At 50.7% G+C, this 19303-nt stretch overlaps 2 protein-coding genes across 5 annotated transcripts; one reads left to right on the top strand and one right to left on the bottom strand.

Moving 5' to 3' along the window:
• Window positions 1-32: 32 nt before the first annotated feature.
• On the bottom strand, window positions 33-3869 carry Atp6v1g2 (ATPase, H+ transporting, lysosomal V1 subunit G2). Of its 3 annotated transcripts, NM_001347351.1 has the most exons (4): window positions 3542-3790; window positions 3242-3312; window positions 1583-1683; window positions 33-1175 (listed from the first exon to the last, which is right to left on the bottom strand). In NM_001347351.1, the coding sequence occupies exons 3-4, from the start codon at window positions 1640-1642 to the stop codon at window positions 1002-1004; spliced, it is 234 nt and encodes a 77-aa protein (NP_001334280.1). In that variant the 5' UTR covers window positions 1643-1683; window positions 3242-3312; window positions 3542-3790; the 3' UTR covers window positions 33-1001. The 3 variants fall into 3 exon arrangements, with proteins under 3 accessions (NP_001334280.1, XP_006524858.1, NP_075668.1); XM_006524795.3 differs by lacking the exon at window positions 3242-3312 and having other exon boundaries at window positions 3542-3869; NM_023179.3 differs by lacking the exons at window positions 3242-3312; window positions 3542-3790 and adding an exon at window positions 1955-2204.
• On the top strand, window positions 2319-18625 carry Nfkbil1 (nuclear factor of kappa light polypeptide gene enhancer in B cells inhibitor like 1). 2 transcript variants are annotated; one of them, NM_001364909.1, is made up of 4 exons: window positions 2319-2440; window positions 3569-3848; window positions 17442-17663; window positions 17824-18625. In NM_001364909.1, the coding sequence occupies exons 2-4, from the start codon at window positions 3584-3586 to the stop codon at window positions 18408-18410; spliced, it is 1074 nt and encodes a 357-aa protein (NP_001351838.1). In that variant the 5' UTR covers window positions 2319-2440; window positions 3569-3583; the 3' UTR covers window positions 18411-18625. The 2 variants fall into 2 exon arrangements, with proteins under 2 accessions (NP_001351838.1, NP_035039.1); NM_010909.5 differs by lacking the exon at window positions 2319-2440 and adding an exon at window positions 3014-3150.
• The last annotated feature ends 678 nt before the right edge of the window (window positions 18626-19303 follow it).

Below are 19303 nucleotides of genomic sequence, written 5' to 3'. Positions count from 1 at the left end.
CAAGGCAAAAAGGAGGCTGCTTTCACCAACAATTGACTCATCCACCAGTATTTTATTGACACTCCGCTGTTACACAAGGAGGCAAGGTGCTGAGGGCACACAAAGGAATGCATGCATGTGAATGTCATAGATATCTTCAGCTCCCGGAAGCAGCAAGATTTGGGAAAACAGAGAAAGAGGGGGGCCAACCATGAGAAAGACCAGCTCAGGAGAAACAGAGAGGTGCTAAGAGATTTGATATATATTTGGGACTCGGACAGAGGGGCTAAATAACATTATCATTTAACTGTTCGGGGGCATGATGTGCCAAGGGAGAGCCAGAGAAACAAATTCTTTAGAGGGTTACTAGTGTCACAGTGGCTGAACAAAGCTGGAACACAAGGAATAAAAAAGTCAGGAGAGGGGGTTAGAATTCTGGCAGGCACGCAGAGTGCGGTCATGATACAGGCACTCCGTCATCTGGAACTATGCTGAATTCTCACAGATAATTCACAGCAGCCACCTTACAAAGTGAGCGTTGTTGCTGTCATTCCAGTCACAAAGATGAGGACACTGAGGCTTCCAGGTTAAATAGTTGTCCCAGTTGTGTAACCAGCAAGGACCAGGGGTGGGAGAGGAACAGAGGTTCCCCTGCTCTGAAGTCAGGGTGCTTTCATAACTGTCACCAGGACATATATTTCACAGAGGGGTCCGGTGGGGATGACGTGGGCATTCATTAGTAAACTTCCAGTGGGTGTCATGGAACAGAGAGATTCGGGTTTGTCGGGTTTGAACAGGCTACTTGTAAGTCTCAGGGGGGAATATTGGATCCTGTCACATAGAAGCCTCCCCTCCAGCAACAGGTTATTATGTGAAGCGATTTGGTGGGTGGGGGGGATGATATTATGGATTGAACCCAAGGCTCTGCGCATGCGACACAAGTGGTTTTGAGTTGGGATATTTCTCTGTGGACGGAGCTGACAGAAGGAGTCACTCTAGGGATGTGTCCCTGAGCGATGGTTCTAGACAGTAACCCGATAGTTGGGGTGGACCTGGGGCCTGACTTCACAGACCATGCCGAGAAGCTGAGCCAGGACGCGCTCCCGATTCCTCTGCTGGGAACTCTGCATGCCCTGAACCTGCCGTCTTGTGGCCTGCTCCACTTCAGCAGACAGGTTCCCCTGAGAGCCCATGGCCTGGGGGATGGGGGCGGAGGAGAGAAAGAAAAAAGCAGACACAGAGAAAGGAGGGTCCCAGCATGTAGGAGGAAAGGTTCAGAGGAAGGCCTGGGAAGCCTTTTCGAAACTATTCCCACCCCACAAAAACATGTAGATACCAAGCAGGTGGGCACAATCCTTACTTCTGAGACTGACCATAAAACTGTCCCCACCATACAGACTGTGAAGGCTGCCCCACAAGTCTCATGTACCCTTTAAAACCCTCAGACCTTACAGATCCCGTCAAAGCTTTACCAATGTGTGGTCCTTGTCAGGGCCTCTTCAGCTCTCAGACACCCTAATTTCTTAGTCACCTGTATACACCTGGCAAGAGGCACCCACCGATTTGCACCTGGGTGGGGCCATCCCTGTCCCCCTCAACTCACCGCCTGCTGCTTGCTCTGAAACTCCTGTTCCCGCTCCCTGCGGTATTGCTCCACCTCCATTTGAGCCTCCTCCTTCGCCTGCTTCAGTCGCCGGGCCTTCCCTAGAGGCAGAAGGACAGTGAGTGTACACACACACACACACACAACCAGGTGCGTTAGTGGGATCAGTGCCCTCTAGAAAGTTATCCAGTTTCCTGTCAACCAACCAAATGCTAGACTGTAAAACCCACCCGTTTCTTCTACCCTAATAGCCTCAGTCCCCCATCTGTCCTCATTGTCCTTGGGCTTTTTTTTCCTAAGGACTCAAATGCCCGCTATCCCCTATTCCTAAATTCTCCTTCCATATTCCTAAGAGAGGAAAGGGGGGCTCACTCTTCCTGGCATCGGCCACCTTCTCCGCTGCCCGCTTCTCAGCCTGGAGGAGCTGCTGGATACCCTGGGTCTGACTGGCCATTTTTATCACTAGAGAGGATGCTGTTCCGAAGGCGACCGAGGTACCAGACGGCTCCCACCCTCCAGCGCCTACTCCTCCGGGCCCTTGATGCGGTCCTCCACTCCCACTGGGTCTTAGCGCTCCCGTTTTCACTCAGTCTCCTGCACCGGGTGGGTGTCTGTCATCCTCACACTGATGACTGGTCCTCCTCTCGAACCTCACTGAGGTAGTACCCGAAACGGCCGCCCGAGGGCAGCAGAGACCAGCCCTGTGCTGACTACTGCAGCAGGTGCAGGGCCTCTCCGTGTCACCAGGGTCCACAGAGATGGGTCTGGGGGAAGCGGAGGGCAGAGTGTTTGGGTGTGAGGAGATCTTGGTTGGTGGTCTCGAAGGAGACACAAAGGCGATGAGAATGGTGTGGGAAGGTAAGGATGCGCTTGGACACAGTACGCTGGGTTTCACTTACACTCCCAACTGTGTCTCCACGCCTCCCTCCGCCCTTACCCCCTCTTTTCAGCCTCCATCTTCTCTTCAGACTTTCCCCCCAAATCTGAACGTCTGCACACATCTCCCTGCTCTGTCCTACGTTTGCCTTGTTAGTGTCTAACCATGTGTTTTTCTTTTTTGATCTACCCATATACTTGGCCTCATTGTGGTTGTGTGGTGTGTGTGTGATTATGTGTGTGTGTGTGAGATTGTGTGTGTGTGTTTCGAGACAGGGATTCTCTCTGTAGTCCTGGCTGTCGCTGCAGCTCGCCCTATAGACCAGGCCTGCCTCTGCCTCTGCCTCCCTTCGAAAGCTCGCCTCTCATCTTCCGCTTGCAGGAGGACCCTATGTCGCAAATTGTCTTATTTCCCCTCCGGAGACCTAATCACAAGTCACCCAGTCCGAGCGTTCGGTACGATTTCCGGGATGGAACACACAGTTCATTTCCGCCCGAAACTTGCGCGTGTGCTTGCGCCATTTCCTGCATCCTGGCGCGCCTCCTCCCTCCCCACCTCCCTTCTCCGAGCGTCTTAAGCCCAGGCCTCCGGCCTCCGTCTCTGAGGGTCCTTGGGGGGGCGGGGAGCAGGTCTGATGAGTAACCCCTCCCCCCAGGCCCCAGAGGAAGAAGCCTCTACGTCTGTCTGTCGGGTACATTATATTCCATTTCTAGATCGCTCTTTGAATTTGTGACTTTTCTCCAGATTTGTGGCTAATGAAAATTGCCCCCATCTGGCCTTACTTGATTTTTGTTGTTGTTGTTGTTGTTTCCCTCCAAAGTTCAGAATTAACTTTTTTCTTGGGCTCTGGAACCTTAAAACAACTATGTATCATTTTCTCAAAAATTACATCAAAAATTAACTCTGTGATTCCCCCCTCCCCACCAGCCCCCAACTCCAACCCCATCCCCACCCTCCGCCCCAAACTTGCCATCTGCTAAGGGATGAGAGTTTAGAATAGGCCTTATCTCTTGCTGGAGATGCAAGGGGGAGGAAATAGGAGGTAAAGGGAGAAACGGGGAAGAGCGGAGCTGGGACCTCACCGCTGCCATTTCCCACTTCTTCCTCAGCCCCAGAGTTGTTCCATGGCCTCCGCTTCCCGCCGGCACCGCCGAGAGCGACGCTTCCGGCGGTACTTGTCTGCAGGACGGCTGGTGCGAGCCCAGGCTCTCCTCCAGCGACATCCCGGGCTTGATGTGGACGCTGGGCAGCCCCCGCCTCTCCACAGGGCCTGCGCCCGCCACGATGCCCCTGCCCTGTGCCTGCTGCTGCGTCTCGGCGCTGACCCTGCCCACCAGGACCGCCATGGCGACACGGCGCTGCACGCTGCTGCCCGCCAGGGCCCTGATGGTGAGTGGGTCCGTGGGAACTGGTCTTGAGAAGCTGGCCAGATCTGAACTGAAAGAATGCGTGGGAAATAAAGGCCTGGTGTGGTGGCGCAGGTCTTTTGACTCTGGGCAAGCAGAGGCAGGAGAATCTCTCTAAGTATGTAGCCTACACAGTGAGCTCCAAGACTACAGAGAGACCCTGTATCATACAACAAAATAGTTGGGAAATAAGTTAGTTCTTTGGTCCTTGGGAACTGTTGAAGATCCCTGGTTGGGATGTGGCCATATCTCTCTAGTAACAGAAAAGCTTATCCTAACATCGCCCAATCAACTAAGGGGTGTGTGCTAGCATGGTGTGATTGTTTGTTTGTTTGAAGATTTATTTATTTTATGTATATGAGTACACACTGTAGCAGTACGGATAGTTGTGAGTCTTCATCTGGTTGTTCGGAATTGAATTTTAGGGCAACCGCACTCTCTCCTGCCCATATTTATTATTATAAATAAGTACACTGTAGCTGACTTCAGACGTGCCAGAAGTGGGCGTCAGATCTCACGACAGATGGTTGTGAGCCACCATGTGGTTGCTGGGATTTGAACTCAGGACCTTCAGAAGGGCAGTCAGTGCTCTTACCCACTGAGCCATCTCACCAGCCCGATTGTTTTTGTTTTTGAGTCAGGGTCTTACCGAGTCTCTCAGGCTGGCCTCTGCATCCCAAGTGCTGAGGTTGTAGGCATGTGTCTCCCACACCCAGCCGCATAGCTCGCAACTCTTTCTTTACATTTCCTAGCTTTCAGCTCAGTGACTACTTTGTTTCTTTGATGGTTTTTTACCTTGCAGTTGACTGCTCAGGTCAGATCCCAGCTCCACTCACCCCACCCCCACCCCCTTAATTTTGCTTCTCTCCTTGCATAATCAAAACAATGGCAACCTTGTAATAATGCCACAAACACCTTACAAAGTATCCATGCTTTGTCACATGATCAGCTGGGCCGGCCAGAGGACTTGAAACTTTTACTTGGTGTTATGCCGGAGATCTGCTGCTGTGTGTTAGGGATGGACTCATGTCCCTTGACACATACCAGGCGCCAGACCAGTTTTCTTCATTCTCACCAAAATTCTGTAACAAAAATCCTACTTAAGCTGGTGGTGCGGTCTGGAGGCGGAGGCAGTCCGGGCTCTGCAAACTCAAGGCCAGTCTGCTCTACATCCAAGCTAGCCGGAGCCACGGTAGAGAGACGTCAACAAAACATCTCCAGTCAGCATCGGTAGTGGCTCCACAGTGCAGACAGCCTCTTTCTAGTTCATTTGTGTTACTTACTGGCAGATAGCCAGCCCAGAAACAGCCTCCCCGCCTAGAAAGACAGGAAGTTCACAACACACTCCTGTAATCCCAGCCCTCGGGAACACCTCAAGGCCAGTCTGGGCAGGGCCTAAGAGTCTCAAAAAGTGAAGGAAAAAAAAGCCATCAAGCAGATCTCACCTAACCTACATGGCGGCTATGGTGTGACTAGTTTTATCCCGCTGAGGTTAACACTCAGGGGTTTCCTACCAGAACCCTGCACTCTCCTGCCCCTGCTCCCCCAGCCTCTTGACCTAGCCCCAGATGGCATACTTCTAGATCAGTTTTGCCAAATCCCACAGTTCTGGAAACAGCGTAGGTGTTGCCTTTGCAGTGACAGCAGAAGCAATTCCCTGGAGAGCAGCTTCCAGACTAGAACTGGAGGAGAGGCCCGTCTGTTAAGAGACGGACGGCCTTCTGCCCACAGATCAACAACCCTGCTCACTCACTCATCTCCAGCTTGGCCTCTCCTTGATCAAAACCAAAACCAAACCCAAAATCCTCTAACACAAATAAGATGGGCCTGCGTAGTTGATTTTCTTTAAGCTTAAAGAGAGGAAGGCTGCAGCTGCCTGGCTGAGTTTATTATGGGATACCTGAAGAGAAGAAGTCCCCAGACTCCTGAATACGTCCTGTGGAATCTTTATATACCACCAGTAGGGCTGTTCCAAGCAGAGTAGCAAGCCGGAAGCAGCCTCACTTCCAGTTTGAGGTTTTAAGAGCAAAAAAAATGCAATTGTGGCGTATACAGAAAGGCAGCTCTGGACAGCTGCAGCAAGCAAGCTTTGCTTACAGAAGCAGAGAGGTAGCGGTTAGATGGTCAGGCAGTTAACCTTCAGCTCAGAGTCACACTGTACAGGAATTTATGGCTGGACCAGAGACCAGTTTACTCTAAGAGCTTATAGCCGTTCAGTTCACCCAAGGTTGTTATAGCACTTAAAGTATTCTTAGGTATGCTTTCAGGAGATGTGTACCTAGATAGAGTTCAGCAGCCGGCTACAGTTTAAGAGGCAGCTCCTGGGTGGTAGCAGTGTGGTGCCTAGGGTTGCCGCTTACGGATCCTGAGGCCTGCACCCTTACCTCGGGAGCTTGTTCGCCTCCGAAACGGAGGTTGTAATAACACATGAGCCACGGACTGGCTGCAGCTTTGCTACGTAATGATAAGTTCCGCGGTTCAGTTAACTTGGCTGAGGATCTCCTAATGGTGGAATAGGCACCGCCACTGTCGTATAGAATTCTGAGAAACATGTGAAACATTTAACACACCGTGGCGAAAGTGAGGCCTCCCTGGGGAGTTTCGGGAACTTGTCTGCATGTCACAGTTGAGAGGTTGCAATGGTCCAAAGAGGAAACCATCCCTCCACACTTCTCCCAACCCCTGGTCTTTCAGACCGTTTTCCCGGCACCTGCCAGTTCTGCCACGAGGTGGCGCTCTAATCCCAACTTCATCTCATTCAGCGGCTGCCCGCTGCTTTGAAGATAGTTGAATGAGATTGATCCATTGAGCAGATTGAGCGATTGAACCTGCAGGAGTCTCCCCTCCACTCTCCTGTTAGGTCAGAGGGCTGCCCTAGGACACTGAAATGACTGGGGAGCGGGGGGTACCACACACAGTAGGGGGCCAGAAGAGGCTCACATTTTAGGCTTTGTGTGTGTGTGTGTGTGTGTGTGTGTGTGTGTGTGTGAATGTCATGGAAGATCAGTTTCAGCTGTCAGAGGGACCCATCAGTAAAGCATGCGTCAAACAGTGGCCACTCTGCAAAGAGCAAGCATGAGTGGACACTGGCAGGCAATATAGTTCTCTCCGTTTTTGGGGGGAGGGAAAAACAAGCTATCATTCTGATGTTAGGGTCTGGGGTTTAAGGTTTGCTTTGGTCTTCTTTAGGGTTTGGCTTGCTGGTTTGCTTGGTTTTTTGTTTTTTGGGGGGGGGCAGGTTGTTTGTTTTGTTTTTGTTTGTTTGTTTGTTTGTTTTTACATAGATTCTTTCTGTAGGCTTGTCTCTTCTGGAACTCAGTATGTAGATCAGGTTATCCACAAACTCAGAGACTGATCCGGTCCCTGAGCCTAAGTCCAGGGTTGCAGGTGTGAGCCCGCACCAAGCCTCATCCCCAGCCTTCGTTTTTCTCTCTTTAGTGGAGACACCACCATGTAGCCCTGGCAGCTCTTGACTGATATTCCTGACCAAGACGCAGGCCTGCACCTCCAGGCTTGTTTTGTGGTTATGTGACACTCACTGTGTGCTGATCCGTCAGCACGGCATAGACAGCATCCACTGCCTCCCTGATCTGCGCAGTGGAGCCAGAGACGGCCTTGTTTCAGAATGACTGGGCACAGTTGATGTTCCACCTATCCTTCCAGCCTCGCATTCTGCACACCCACAGACCTGTCACCTCGGCCGCAGTTGTCTTCAGTGACCCTAGCACAGGTTTCACAAGCCTTACCCCGTCAGGAAGTGGGTTGTGAAAGAGTTTACCAGAGCCAGACATGGTGGCATAGGCCTGCAATCCCAGCACCCAGGAGGCAGTGACGAGGATTACAAGTTCAAGGCCAGCCTTGGCTACAAGGCCATCCTGAGCTACAAGAAACCCTGCCGGGGTTTGGGGTGCCAGAAATAAATAGAAGGCAGACAGTAGAGAGGAGCTGTCTGCACTTGGCATCAGGAAGTGTTTTCACACCATGGTACCCTGGTCGTTTAGGTCTCGAGGGAGGGACACTTGTGTGGGCTCATGTCAGATGCTCAGCTGGATATTCCTCTACTGTGGGATACTTGTCACAGTGTAAGTTATTTCTTAGAGTCCAAAGTTGTCATGAGTTACCAGGGGTCAGACCCTGATGGGCTGAGCCTGCTTGTTAGAGAGAATTCTCTGTAGTGCTGTTGTGAGATCGACTGCAGCCTGGCTCATTGAGCTTTGTTCTTCTAATCTTAAAATTTAGTTTTGTTTTTCTATCTGTGTGTAGAGGTCAGAGGATACAGTTGTTGGTCCTCAACTCTCATTGTGCTTGAGACAGAATGTTTTTTAAGATTTATTTATTTTATTTATGTAAGTACACTGTTGCTGTCTTTAGACACACCAGAAGAGGGCATCAGATCTCATTACAGATGGTTGTGAGCCACCATGTGGTTGCTGGGATTTGAACTCAGGACCTCTGGAAGAGCAGTCAGTGCTCTTACCCGCTGAGCCATCTCTCCAGCCCATCTTGTTTGTTTTCCAACCATGTCCTCCAGGCTAGCTGGCCCATGAGTCTCTATGGACTCCCAACTCCACCGCTTATCTTGCAGTGGGAGTATTGGGATTGCAGATGTGGGCTGCTGTGGCTGGGATTACAGATGTGTGCTGCTGTGGCTGGGATTGCAGATGTGGGCTGCTGTGGCTGGGATTGCAGATGTGGGCTGGTATGTGGGATTTCAGGTGTGATTGCTGGGGATGCGAACCTGAGTCCTCAAATTTCCGTGGCAAGCGCTTTACCAATATTGTGTTCTTCCAGACCCAAAATTAACTCTTTCTGGTCTTGCTCAAAGACAGTAGCAGTCTTGCTTGATCCCAGCCCTGGGCAACCAGCCATCACAGAACATCACCCGCACACCCCTACGCATGAGGCTCACAGAAGATGGAGGCCATCATCTGGAGTTGCATCAGGGCTGAGTGCGGCCCTTGCCCACAGTGCTGATATGTCAGAGTCATGAGACCACAGGACATCAACTTTGTTGGAAAGAGGAGGTGGAGTTACTGTTGAAGGGGACCAGAGGTCAGGCTGTGACACCAGAGCAGGGGCTCCTGGGCGGTGGGAGGCAGCATCAGTGTTTACGTAGTGGCTGCTGTTCCTGAGGCAGCACCATCTGGAACTGAGAGACCTGAAATCAGGGAGACATTGATTTACCATAAGGTTGAGTAAGCAAGGGCCAAAGACACACAGCAGACTTAAAACAGAGGTTCCTGAGAGCTGAGGGAGTCCAGACGCCTAAAAGAGCTGCTAGGAGCTGCCCCACGGAGGCTGGTGAAACCCCCGAGTTAGACAAAGCAACAGCTGCTTTGTTTCTCGCTGGAATAAAGAGATGAGAAACATCTGAACACCAGGGAGGCAGCACAGACTACGATCATGCAGTTCTGAGACTTGCAAATATTTGTAAGTTAGAACAGGAAAGCTGTGAACATGGAAGAGCTGTCCCTGGACAGGACCGTGTGTCACCTTGTGTGTCATAGCCATGTGGCCTTCTCGGGAGGCTCTGAGAGTCTCAGACCCAACCTTAAGACAATAGAATACAAGCAAAATAATGGTGAGTGTCCCCTCGTCCAAGGCCAGCATCACACTGGGCCTGTGGGGAAATGGAGGGCATTAGGGTGTGTCTGTGTGTGTGTGTGTGTGTGTGTGTGTTCGTGTGCGTGCCGCACCAGCCATTGGGATGGAAAAGAACCCTCTCTCTGTCTAGGGAGCCTGAAATGTTGGGGTAAAGGTGGGACTACCCAGATAGTTTAAGAGGTCTCCTTAGGGAAAGCCAGAAAGAATCCCTTGAAATGAGCCCCTCGGTGCCTGGAGGGGGTAGGAAGACAGAGCTTGAATTGGACAGCGGGCTTCCCAGTGCAGCACCGTCGCTCTGGCAGAAGACCCAGGTTCAGTTCCCAGCACCCAAGGGATCTGGCCCCTCTCCTGACCTCTGTAAGCATCAGGTACCCACGTAGTGTGTATACATAAACGTTAGGAAAATGCTCAGACACATAAAATCTAAAAACACATTTTTTTTAAAAAATGAGTTTCAAAAATCCTATCATTAGAGCTCAGAAAGGAAGAGAAATTACCTCAGCTGCTCACTAGGATCTGGATGTGTTTAAGGATGGCTTTCACCTGGTGCTCCCCAAAAGAAGAGAGGGCTCTCCAAGCAGTGTGCAGGAGTAGGCTGCCTAGGCTTTGACTAGAACAACCCTACCTCCAGACACAGAACAGAAGCCTTACAGCATGGCTGCAGTCTGAGAAGAAAGGAGCTGACAGGCCTGCCCGTCCACTTAACTCTGAAGGCTTTTGTCCTGAGAGAGGGTTGGTTTCAGGTTGTTTGTTTATTTGGCTGTTCGGTTGGTTTTTGAGACAGGGTCTCTCTGTGTAGCCATAGCTGTCCTGGAACTCACTCTGTAGACCAGGCTGGCCTTGAACTCAAAGATCTGCCTGCCTCTGCCTCCTGAGTGCTGGGATTAAAGGCAGGAGGAAGGATTTTTATGGTAAATCCAGTTCCCAGGTTGTGTGAATGTGAAGTGCTCCCAGTCAGACTCGGAGCCGTACTCACCCTGGCACCCAGTGGCATAGCGCACAGGGACAGCACAACCATGAAGGGCTTGGAAGGGCCGAGTTTGGAGTGCAGCCTGGTGAGGTCCCTTCCTTGTTAGATTTGTCCCCACCCCCTTTCTAGAAGATGGAGGGCACAGCAGCAAGGAGGTGGCACTGGATCCTGAAGGCCTTGCTTGTTCTGAGTGACACTGGGAATGAGGACCGGGTCCCTGACAGACTGAAGGGAGCAGGGAGTCAGATCCAGGGCTCGTATCCCGAGACAGTGGAACCCTGGGATGTTGTTTGTTTTTACCACCCAGGATCTCCTAGACTTGGTGAGCAGGGTGCGTGTGCGTTAACATCTGCTTCTTAGTTCTCCCTGTCGTGGTTCTACGCTGCAGACTCTAGAAGGGAGGGGCCCTGAGACCCAGGAGGAAGGAATCAAGGGATGTGTATCAAAGGCAGGGCACAGAGCAGGCGGTGCAGGCTGAGCGGGCTGAGCCCAAGGATGAGTATGGCAGCCCAGCTATGCTGAGACAGCGTCTTGGGGACATTTTTATGGCAGCTTTGGGAAGGTTTGTCCTGGGCCAGGGTGAGGGTGAGGGTGAGCCTTATAGAGACCACTCCTCTTGGACCTCTCCAAAACCAGGAGCGTCCTGGGCCCAGGATTTCACTGCCTCATGCCAGCATCTGGGATCTCTTCTGAAGAAAAAGGTCAGACATTAACTGGTGTTCGAAGGCAGCTGCCTTGCATCTCTCCTTAAGCATGCTCCGAAAAAGTTTGTCTTGGAGAGGTAAACAAACCCATTTAGTCATTTCTTGAAGGCAACAGTTGTTGGTACTTAATACGTGATATGGCTGCAGCCAGACATCTGAATGGTGGCCCTGGGGGCTCTGGGAGCACTGGCTTCCCTGAGAAGAGGAAGATGGGACTTCCCGGGAGGAGGTGGCTGATTTTGTTTTATGCTAATGTTTATCATCATCATCTTCTTCTCCTTCATCATCATCATCTCTTATTTTTGTTGCTGTCTTCTGAGACAAGGTCTCTACATAGTCTCGGCTGTTCTGGAACTCATTATGCAGTCCAGACTATCCTGGAATAAACAGATCCTCTCACCTCTGCCTCTCCAATGCTGGGATTAAAGATTTGTGCTCCCACACATGACTTGAAAACAAATGAGCAAAATCCTAGTTTTGTTAAAACTCAGTTTCAAAGTAACCAAAAGCCTGACAAACTTGGCAGAAAACAATCTTCATGGCCAAGACAAAATCTCTGTCACTTGAAGGAGCTTTTGGTCAACGCTTCAGGCAGCATCTCCCAGACGCTAGTGTGAGGCAGAGGTTGGCCTTCAGCGTGGGTGCGCGTGCTGCACTGCACCGGGTTTCACCGGGTTTCGGTGCCCCAACCAGCTCACCCTCACCTCCAAGCTGCAGACCTTGTGGCTGACGCTCACACGTGTCAGTTTTACTCTCGTCTTAGCTTTTCCGTTTTGGAAAAGTCCAGTCATTTCACCTTAGGAGAATCTTAATTTACACATGCAGACCTTCTTCTTAACTAAAAATACCCTTTTCCTTTCCACCTTCCTCACCAAGAGCGCCTCTCCACACTCCATGCCTCTGCGTCTCCTATACACTGTCTCTTTTTACTCTTTACTTCCTGACCAGAGCCTTGTCTGTTCAGCTGCATCCGGGACAAAAGGTCTCCTGGCATCACTGCAGACATGATAGCTGACTAGGGGGCGCTTGTCTGTCCAGAGTCTTTATAACTGCTTGGATTTTTTTAAAAAGTTCTTTTTATGCTTAAAAAAATGTTGAGATAGAGAATTACAGAGTATTCCATTCCTGTAGAAGCTGACAAGGATAACAATTGACCTTGGGCGGTAATTGTCTCAGTTTAAGCCCCAGACTGGAGACATGGCCCACGGTGTTGCAACAATGTTGTGTGTTAACCTTGTAGTTGCAAGTTTTAGATTCTAGATGCAAGTTGTTCCTGCCCCTCATCCCCTCACCTCCCCCCCCCCCCCCCGAAAGAAATAGGAAGTTGTTGGGTTTCCTTGGAGGACCAGGGGGAGAGGAGAAAAAGAGAGCGGGATGGAGCAGAAGGGGTGGGGTGAAGGCTGTTCAGTGGGGGCTGGAGATTCTGTTGGGTCCAGTGATGGCAGATTCCATCTAGAGCAGTTGTGTTTGGGGCAGGTCCATCAGCGGGAGGAGACATAGACCCAGATAGTGTTTCCGCCTGTGTCAGCTGCCTTGTCCAGGGCACAGATGTCGGGGTGTGATAGTTGTTCTCTGGATGTCCTACCTGAAGTCTTTGAATGTGTGTGGATGAGAGGGAGTGCAGTTGGAGGGAAGAGTCAGAGGGGAAGGTGGGGTGCAGTCGCCAGGTGGAGGGATAGGTGCTGGTCTTGGAGAAGCTGGTGGTTGAGTGGGACCTGGCGTGGCCATCAAGTCTGTCGCCTAAGGCTGAGTTCAAGGGAGGCCGGTATGAGAGGCACCTGTTCTTGTCCCGTGCTGAGGCCATAAAGGAGGGATTTTTTTTTTCCTTAAAATAACGCCAAAGAGATCCAAGTGTAGGACAGGAGTGAAATGGTGTGTTGTGCTGTGGCCAGCCTAGTCTGGCCAGATTTCATTACAAAGGAAAATAAGGTTTTGTTGGCTGTGTCTTTTGAGAGGTTGAACATAGAGTTTAAAGAATGTGAGTCAGAGGTCATGAAACCCATCATACCAGAGATGCGCGCTCATCCAGAAGGCCTCGGAGGGCAGCAGGCCTCTTTCCAGTACTTTCCAGTACTGACTTGACTGAGGTGCCCAGAACCAGGGCATCCTCTGAGAACAGAGACCTCCTGGTCCGTGGGGTGAAATCCAGTTGGTCAGGCCAGACTGACCTCAAAGAGAGACACACAAATAGCTGGCCAGAAAAGGGGGTTCACTGCCCCTGAGAGAGTGAAATTTGGGCTACCCACGGGTCTCTTTATTCAGAAAGTCTGGCTGGGAGGAGGGAGATGAGCAGAGTTTCTTATATGGTTGTCTATGGTGCTGAGGTTCCAGCCCCCAAACCTGTCCCTTTTTCCGTGTGGTCCCTCCTCCCTCTGAGTGGAAGTGCTGTGCTGTTAAAGGTGAGGAGAGACTTACACTTTTGTCATCAAGGAAAGAGTATTTCTTCCACAGAACTTTGCATATTCGCTTCCCTGTGTGAAAGGGTGCTCCGGCAAACATGATGGCACAAACCTCGCAGGAAGGTGGGCAGGAAGAGAAGATGTTAGTGAACATTAAACGCATTGATTTAGGGGCTGGAGAGGCAGCTCAGGGGTCAAGAGACCACAATGCTCCTGCAGAGGACCCAGGTTCAGTTCCCAGCACCCAGGTTGGGCAGTTCGCAACAGCCTGTACCTGCTCCCCGTGAGAGAGTACCAGGACAGACGGGTATGTAGAGACCCTTGTATTTTTCTGGCTACTAGTTATATTTTTCTGGTACTTGTTATATTCAAGTACACTATAGCTGTTTTCAGACACCCCAGAAGAGGGCGTCAGATCTCATTACAGATGGTTGTATTATTTTGTGAGTAACCTGTTCATGTCTTCATTTATTTCCTTTGGAAATTTTTTCATATTTGTACATATATGAAAATACTTTTTAAAAAGTATTTAATCCTTAGGGCAGGAGAGAGGGCTCAACAGTTATGAGCACTTGACTGCTCTTCCAGAGGTCCTGAGTTCAATTTCCAGCAACCACATGGTGGCTCACAACCATCTGTAATGAGATCTGATGCCCTCTTCTGGTGTGTCTGAAGAGAGTGACAGTGTGCCCTCATACATAAAGTAAATAAATACATCTTTGGGGGGGGGGTACTTTAAAATTTATTTCATAACTTCATTCCAGCTTTAGGAAGGTAGGTGCTGGCAGAGGCCAGGCGAGGAAATGAAACTCCCAAAGCGGCTCTATTACCCACACATCTCTCTGTTCAGAAAAGTCTGGCTGGGACAGGGAGATGGGACTGGAACTCTCTGTAGATCAGACTGTCCTGAAACTTAGAGAGATCCGCCTGCCTCTGCCTCTCTGCCTCTTCCTACCAATTACTGGAATTAAAGGCCTGTGCCACTATGTCCGCCCTAATAAAACCATTTTTTAAAGATATATTTATTTATGTATCATTTATTTTATGTATATGAGTACACAGTAGCTGTACAGATGGTTGTAAGCCATCATGTGATTGCTGGGAATTGAACTCAGGACCTCTGTTCACTCTGGCCCAAAGATTTATTTATTGTTATATTCAAGTACACTATAGCTGTTTTCAGACACCCCAGAAGAGGGCGTCAGATCTCATTACAGATGGTTGTGAGCCACCAGGTGGTTGCTGGGATTTGAACTCAAGATCTCTGGAAGAGCAGTCAGTGCTCTTAACCACTGAGCCATCTCTCCATGAAGGGTTGTCATGCATGCATGCACAGTAAAGCCCAGCAGGCTTGCACATGTTCTGACTTAGAACACCCACCCTCGGCAGATATGTGTCCATGTCCACACTCGTGCAAGTTTAAGGCTAAAGGCTTTGGAGACACAGTCTGACAGACAAGGTGAAGAGAGGTCTGTGTCTCAGCTCACAGTGGAACACTCATTACAGTCATCAAAGAGTGAAACAAACGGCAGGTTCCTGGGGGAAAATAAAAGATAAAAAGCCATGAGGAGGGAGAGCTGTTAGTTCACCCCAGCCTGACTCCACAGTGAAACCTGTCTCATAAAAACACCAAGATGAACAGCTAGCTGCTGCTGTCAGCCTGTGTGGGATGTGTATGCCCCAAGGATTCTGTTAGTTTCAGTTGGATGTGGTGACCCATAACAAGGTAGGAGAGTCACGAGGTTGAGACCTAGTCTGCAGTTACAAAATGAGCTCTAGGACACCCTGGGCTGTGAGACCCTCTCACAACACACACACACTCACACACACACACACACACACATACACATACCATAGCCAATAAAATAAATCGGGTATTTCAAAAGAAAACAAAAACAAAATGAAGCCAGTTGCCAAGATAGGCAAATACCTCTGAGTAAATGGGCATAGTGTGGCCACAGCTCCAATAACTTGCCGTGTGCACAATTGTATGGAGCAAGGTAGGACTCGAGGTTGCAGCAGACTGTTCGCAGTTATGATGTTAAGCTGGATATGTTGGTATACACACATACACACACAAAATAAAAAGACAGAGTTAAATCTTCCATATGAGCCTGGGCCTACTCAGAACATATAAACACACACATAAGCACACACTATGCACTCACACACTCAAACACACTCTGTACTCTCACATAAATACACTGCATTCTCACACATAAACTCACTGCCTCACACTCCCATAAATACACACTATGTATTGACACACTCATAAACACACACTGCACTATTGCACTTGCATAAACATACATTATGCACTCTCACACACAAACTCTGCACTATCACACTCACATAAACATACACTGTGCACACACATAAACACTGCACTCGTATAAACACACTATGCACTGTCACACACTGCACACACAAACACTCTGCACTCACATAAACACATACACTTGTTAACATAAACATACTGCATGCTTATACACACATAAACACTGCACACTCACATACACACATAAACACTGTGCATGCTCACACTCACATAAACACACACTGTGCTCTCACACGCTCCATACACAGTCACACCCTGCAGTGAGCCCTAGTGGGAAGAAGTTGAAGGACGGAAGCCAGAAGCAGGTCTGCTAAGTGGGACAGCTCGGGAGGGTTTGTGGCAGATCACAGCAGGAAGCCTGCCTTGCCCTGCTCCCTGATGTGGTTTCAGAGTGGATTGGCACCTTGGCCTGCTGTGTAGGCCCTTCCATCCTGCTGGCAGTTACAGGTCAGCCCTGCCTCTGTGCCAGCCTCCTGGTAAGTGAGCTAACTTCCTGGAACCAGCAAGGCCTGTGTCCCATTTCCTTCTACTCTAGGAGAGGAAGTAGGGCCCCGGCCCGAATGCTGCCCCAGCTGCTCGCCTCCTTCTGGCTCCTGATGGAGGCAGGTGGTGGTCCCAGCTGCTGGGCTTCCCTCGGTAGGGTGAAGCGATGGCATCTGGCTCCCCTCAGTTTACCTGGTGCTCAGGCTCAGGAGCAGGCACCCAAGGTGCTCGGTCCTTCCCTGCCCTTGGCCACCATCATTTAGGAGGGACTCACTCTGCGCTGGCAGCACCTGTACGTCACTGCCACCCTTCCCTCCCCTGGGGAAGGCTGGAACATTCTCCTGAAAACTTTTATTTTACTCAGATTTATTGGGTAGAAACAGTAAATGTACTACTATGTTTGTGTGTAGTGGTGCAGAACACAGTGTTTTGATATTCTTTATTATTATTAATTTACCGTATTTGGACTTTTTGAGACAGGATTAATCCTGTAGCCCTGGCTGACCTGCAACTCACTCTGTAGACCAGGCTGGCCTTGAACTCTCTACCTCCTGAGCACTGGAATTAAAGTGCCACCATGCCTAATGTGATAATCTTAATATGTAATTTTAGATGAGAACAATAGTTTGTAATATGTATATAGTGATAATAGCTTCAAAATAAAAATAATCAAAAGAGGGCTGAAGAGATGGCTCAGTGGTTAAGAGCACAGATTGCCCTTCCTGAGGTTCTGAGTTCAATTCTCACCAACCACATGGTTGCTCACAACCATCAGTAACAGGATCTGATGCCCTCTTCTGGTGTGCATGAAGACAGCGACAGTGTACTCACATACATAAAATAAATAAAATCTTTTTTTAAAATAGTCAAAGGAATTTGAAGTCGTCCTAGGTGCCAAGGGCAAGAAAACGCGGTTGTAACACTTAGAGCAAACTGAGATTGTCTGTGGGGAGCAAGTCAGAGCGTTCAAAACTCCACACTCGTGCCTTATGTGATTGTTAGTGGCTGTCGAGTTAAGAAAATCCAAGATGGCAGCCTCGCGGAGCCCCAGCTGACTGCTCACTGTCTCTGCCCCTAGCTTACACGGACTTCTTCCTGCCGCTGCTGAGTCGTTGCCCATCTGCCATGGGGATAAAAAATAAGGATGGGGAGACTCCTGGGCAGATTCTGGGCTGGGGACCCCCCTGGGATTCTGCCGAAGAGGAAGAAGATGAGGAAGTTTCCAAGGAGCGGGAATGGCGGCAGAAGCTACAAGGCGAGCTGGAGGATGAGTGGCAGGAGGTCATCGGGAGGTTTGAAGGTGAGGAGCCCATTGCCACCCCCAGCCGCCCTCCCTCCTGCCCCTGCCCTGTGTCCTCTACTCCAGGCCCAATGCATGTGGCCTCTTGATTTTACTCTTTGTCTTGTAAGTCCGCTAATCATAGCCTCTCTCCGACAACCTCATCCTACCTCCTGAACAGATGATGCCTCCCGGGACACGCAGGAGCCCGAGTCCTTCTCAGCCTGGTCAGAGCGCCTGGCTCGGGAGCATGCCCAGAAGCAGCGGCAGCAGCTGGAGGCAGAGGGATCCTGCCGACCTCCAAGGGCTGAGGGCTCCAGTCACAGCTGGCGACAGCACGAGGAGGAACAGCGGCTTTTCCGAGAGCGAGCCCGGGCCAAGGAGAAGGAACTGTGTGAGAGCCGAGCCAGGAGGGCTCAAGAGGCTCAACGGGACAAAGGGCCAGAGCCTCCCAGGGCTGGGCCCAGGGCAGAACACCCACGAGGGGCAGAGAGGGGCAGCCTCTGGCGCTTTGGCGATGTGCCCTGGCCCTGCCCTGGTGGAGGGGACCCAGAGGCCATGGCTGCAGCCTTGGTGGCCAGGGGCCCCCCTCTGGAGGAACAGGGGGCTCTGAAGAGGTACTTGAGAGTCCAACAGGTCCGGTGGCATCCTGACCGCTTCCTGCAGCGATTCCGAAGCCAGATTGAGACCTGGGAGCTGGGCCGAGTGATGGGAGCTGTGACAGCCCTTTCTCAGGCCCTGAACCGCCACGCAGAAGCCCTCAAGTGACCCTAGGGAATAAGCAAGAACCTGTGGGGATGTAGCCTCAAGAATAGACGGAAGGAAGCAAGGTCGTGGATGGGGATGGACAAGAAGGGGCAGCTGCGGCACAGAGAGGAGAGGATATGGGACGGCTAACGTAATGGTTGTGGGGGTGGGGTGGGGGAGGCTCTAACCACTGCTCTGGACTGCCATTTCCTAATAAGACTTGGTTCCACACCTCACTCCAGAGTCTCCTCTGTTTTTTCCATTGCTATGGTTTTCATCACCCACGACATCTCCTTTCCCGCCCAATTGTTGAAACCCACAGCTCCCACACACCTGCGGTACAGTCACAGTGCGCTCTCAATGGAGACCAGAAGCCCCTGCCCGCCCTCCTTCAGAAGGCCTGGTTCATCCTCCAGACCCTCTCAGCTCCCCACCCCACCCCCGCCGGGGTCCTGACAAGGTTGCAGTTGAAGAAAAATGTGAACAAGAGACAGAAAAAGGAACAACCCCTCCCTCCATCTCCAACCACATCCTCACCCCTGCTCAGCTCAGGGCTTTCCCTCTGCTGAGTCACTGAATGAGCTGGGTTGGGGGCAGCAGGGCTAGGGGACCACGAGGACCTGGGAGGATAGAGGATAGAACCAGAGGGGATGGAGGAAGAGCCCTGTGGGGGAGGGAATTTCAATTTCTAAAATTAGAAGCAGGAAGGAGGCTGGAAAGGGCCAGATTATGTAACCTGGGTTGTCTGTTCTTGGGCAACTAGAGATCCACACCCGAGCCTATGCGGGCTTCTAAGCCTTGTCTCATCTTCTCTGGGTCTCCAGTCCTGATACCTGCTGTTTGCCTACCACACCCAAAATCTGGACTTCAGCTCTGGGCAATCCAGGCTTGGCCTAATACATAAACATCTATTT

The sequence above is a fragment of the Mus musculus genome, chromosome 17 (assembly GCF_000001635.26).
Source record: "Mus musculus strain C57BL/6J chromosome 17, GRCm38.p6 C57BL/6J".
NCBI classification, from domain to species: Eukaryota; Metazoa; Chordata; class Mammalia; order Rodentia; family Muridae; genus Mus; species Mus musculus.
This window is presented reverse-complemented; position numbering and strand designations above follow the sequence as displayed.

Bases quoted from the DNA above. Each gene is read 5' to 3' on its own strand.
- Atp6v1g2 (NM_023179.3), bottom strand. From the start codon at position 2,036: ATGGCCAGTCAGACCCAGGGTATCCAGCAGCTCCTCCAGGCTGAGAAG. The intron at 1,684-1,954 runs GTGAGCCCCCCT...TTCTGCCTCTAG, and splicing joins GGTGGCCGATGCCAGGAAGA to GGAAGGCCCGGCGACTGAAG. The intron at 1,176-1,582 runs GTGAGTTGAGGG...CCCATCCCCCAG, and splicing joins TTCAGAGCAAGCAGCAGGCG to GCCATGGGCTCTCAGGGGAA.
- Nfkbil1 (NM_010909.5), top strand. From the start codon at position 3,094: ATGAGTAACCCCTCCCCCCAGGCCCCAGAGGAAGAAGCCTCTACGTCT. The intron at 3,151-3,568 runs GTACATTATATT...CTTCTTCCTCAG, and splicing joins CCTCTACGTCTGTCTGTCGG to CCCCAGAGTTGTTCCATGGC. The intron at 17,664-17,823 runs GTGAGGAGCCCA...CCTCCTGAACAG, and splicing joins GGTCATCGGGAGGTTTGAAG to ATGATGCCTCCCGGGACACG.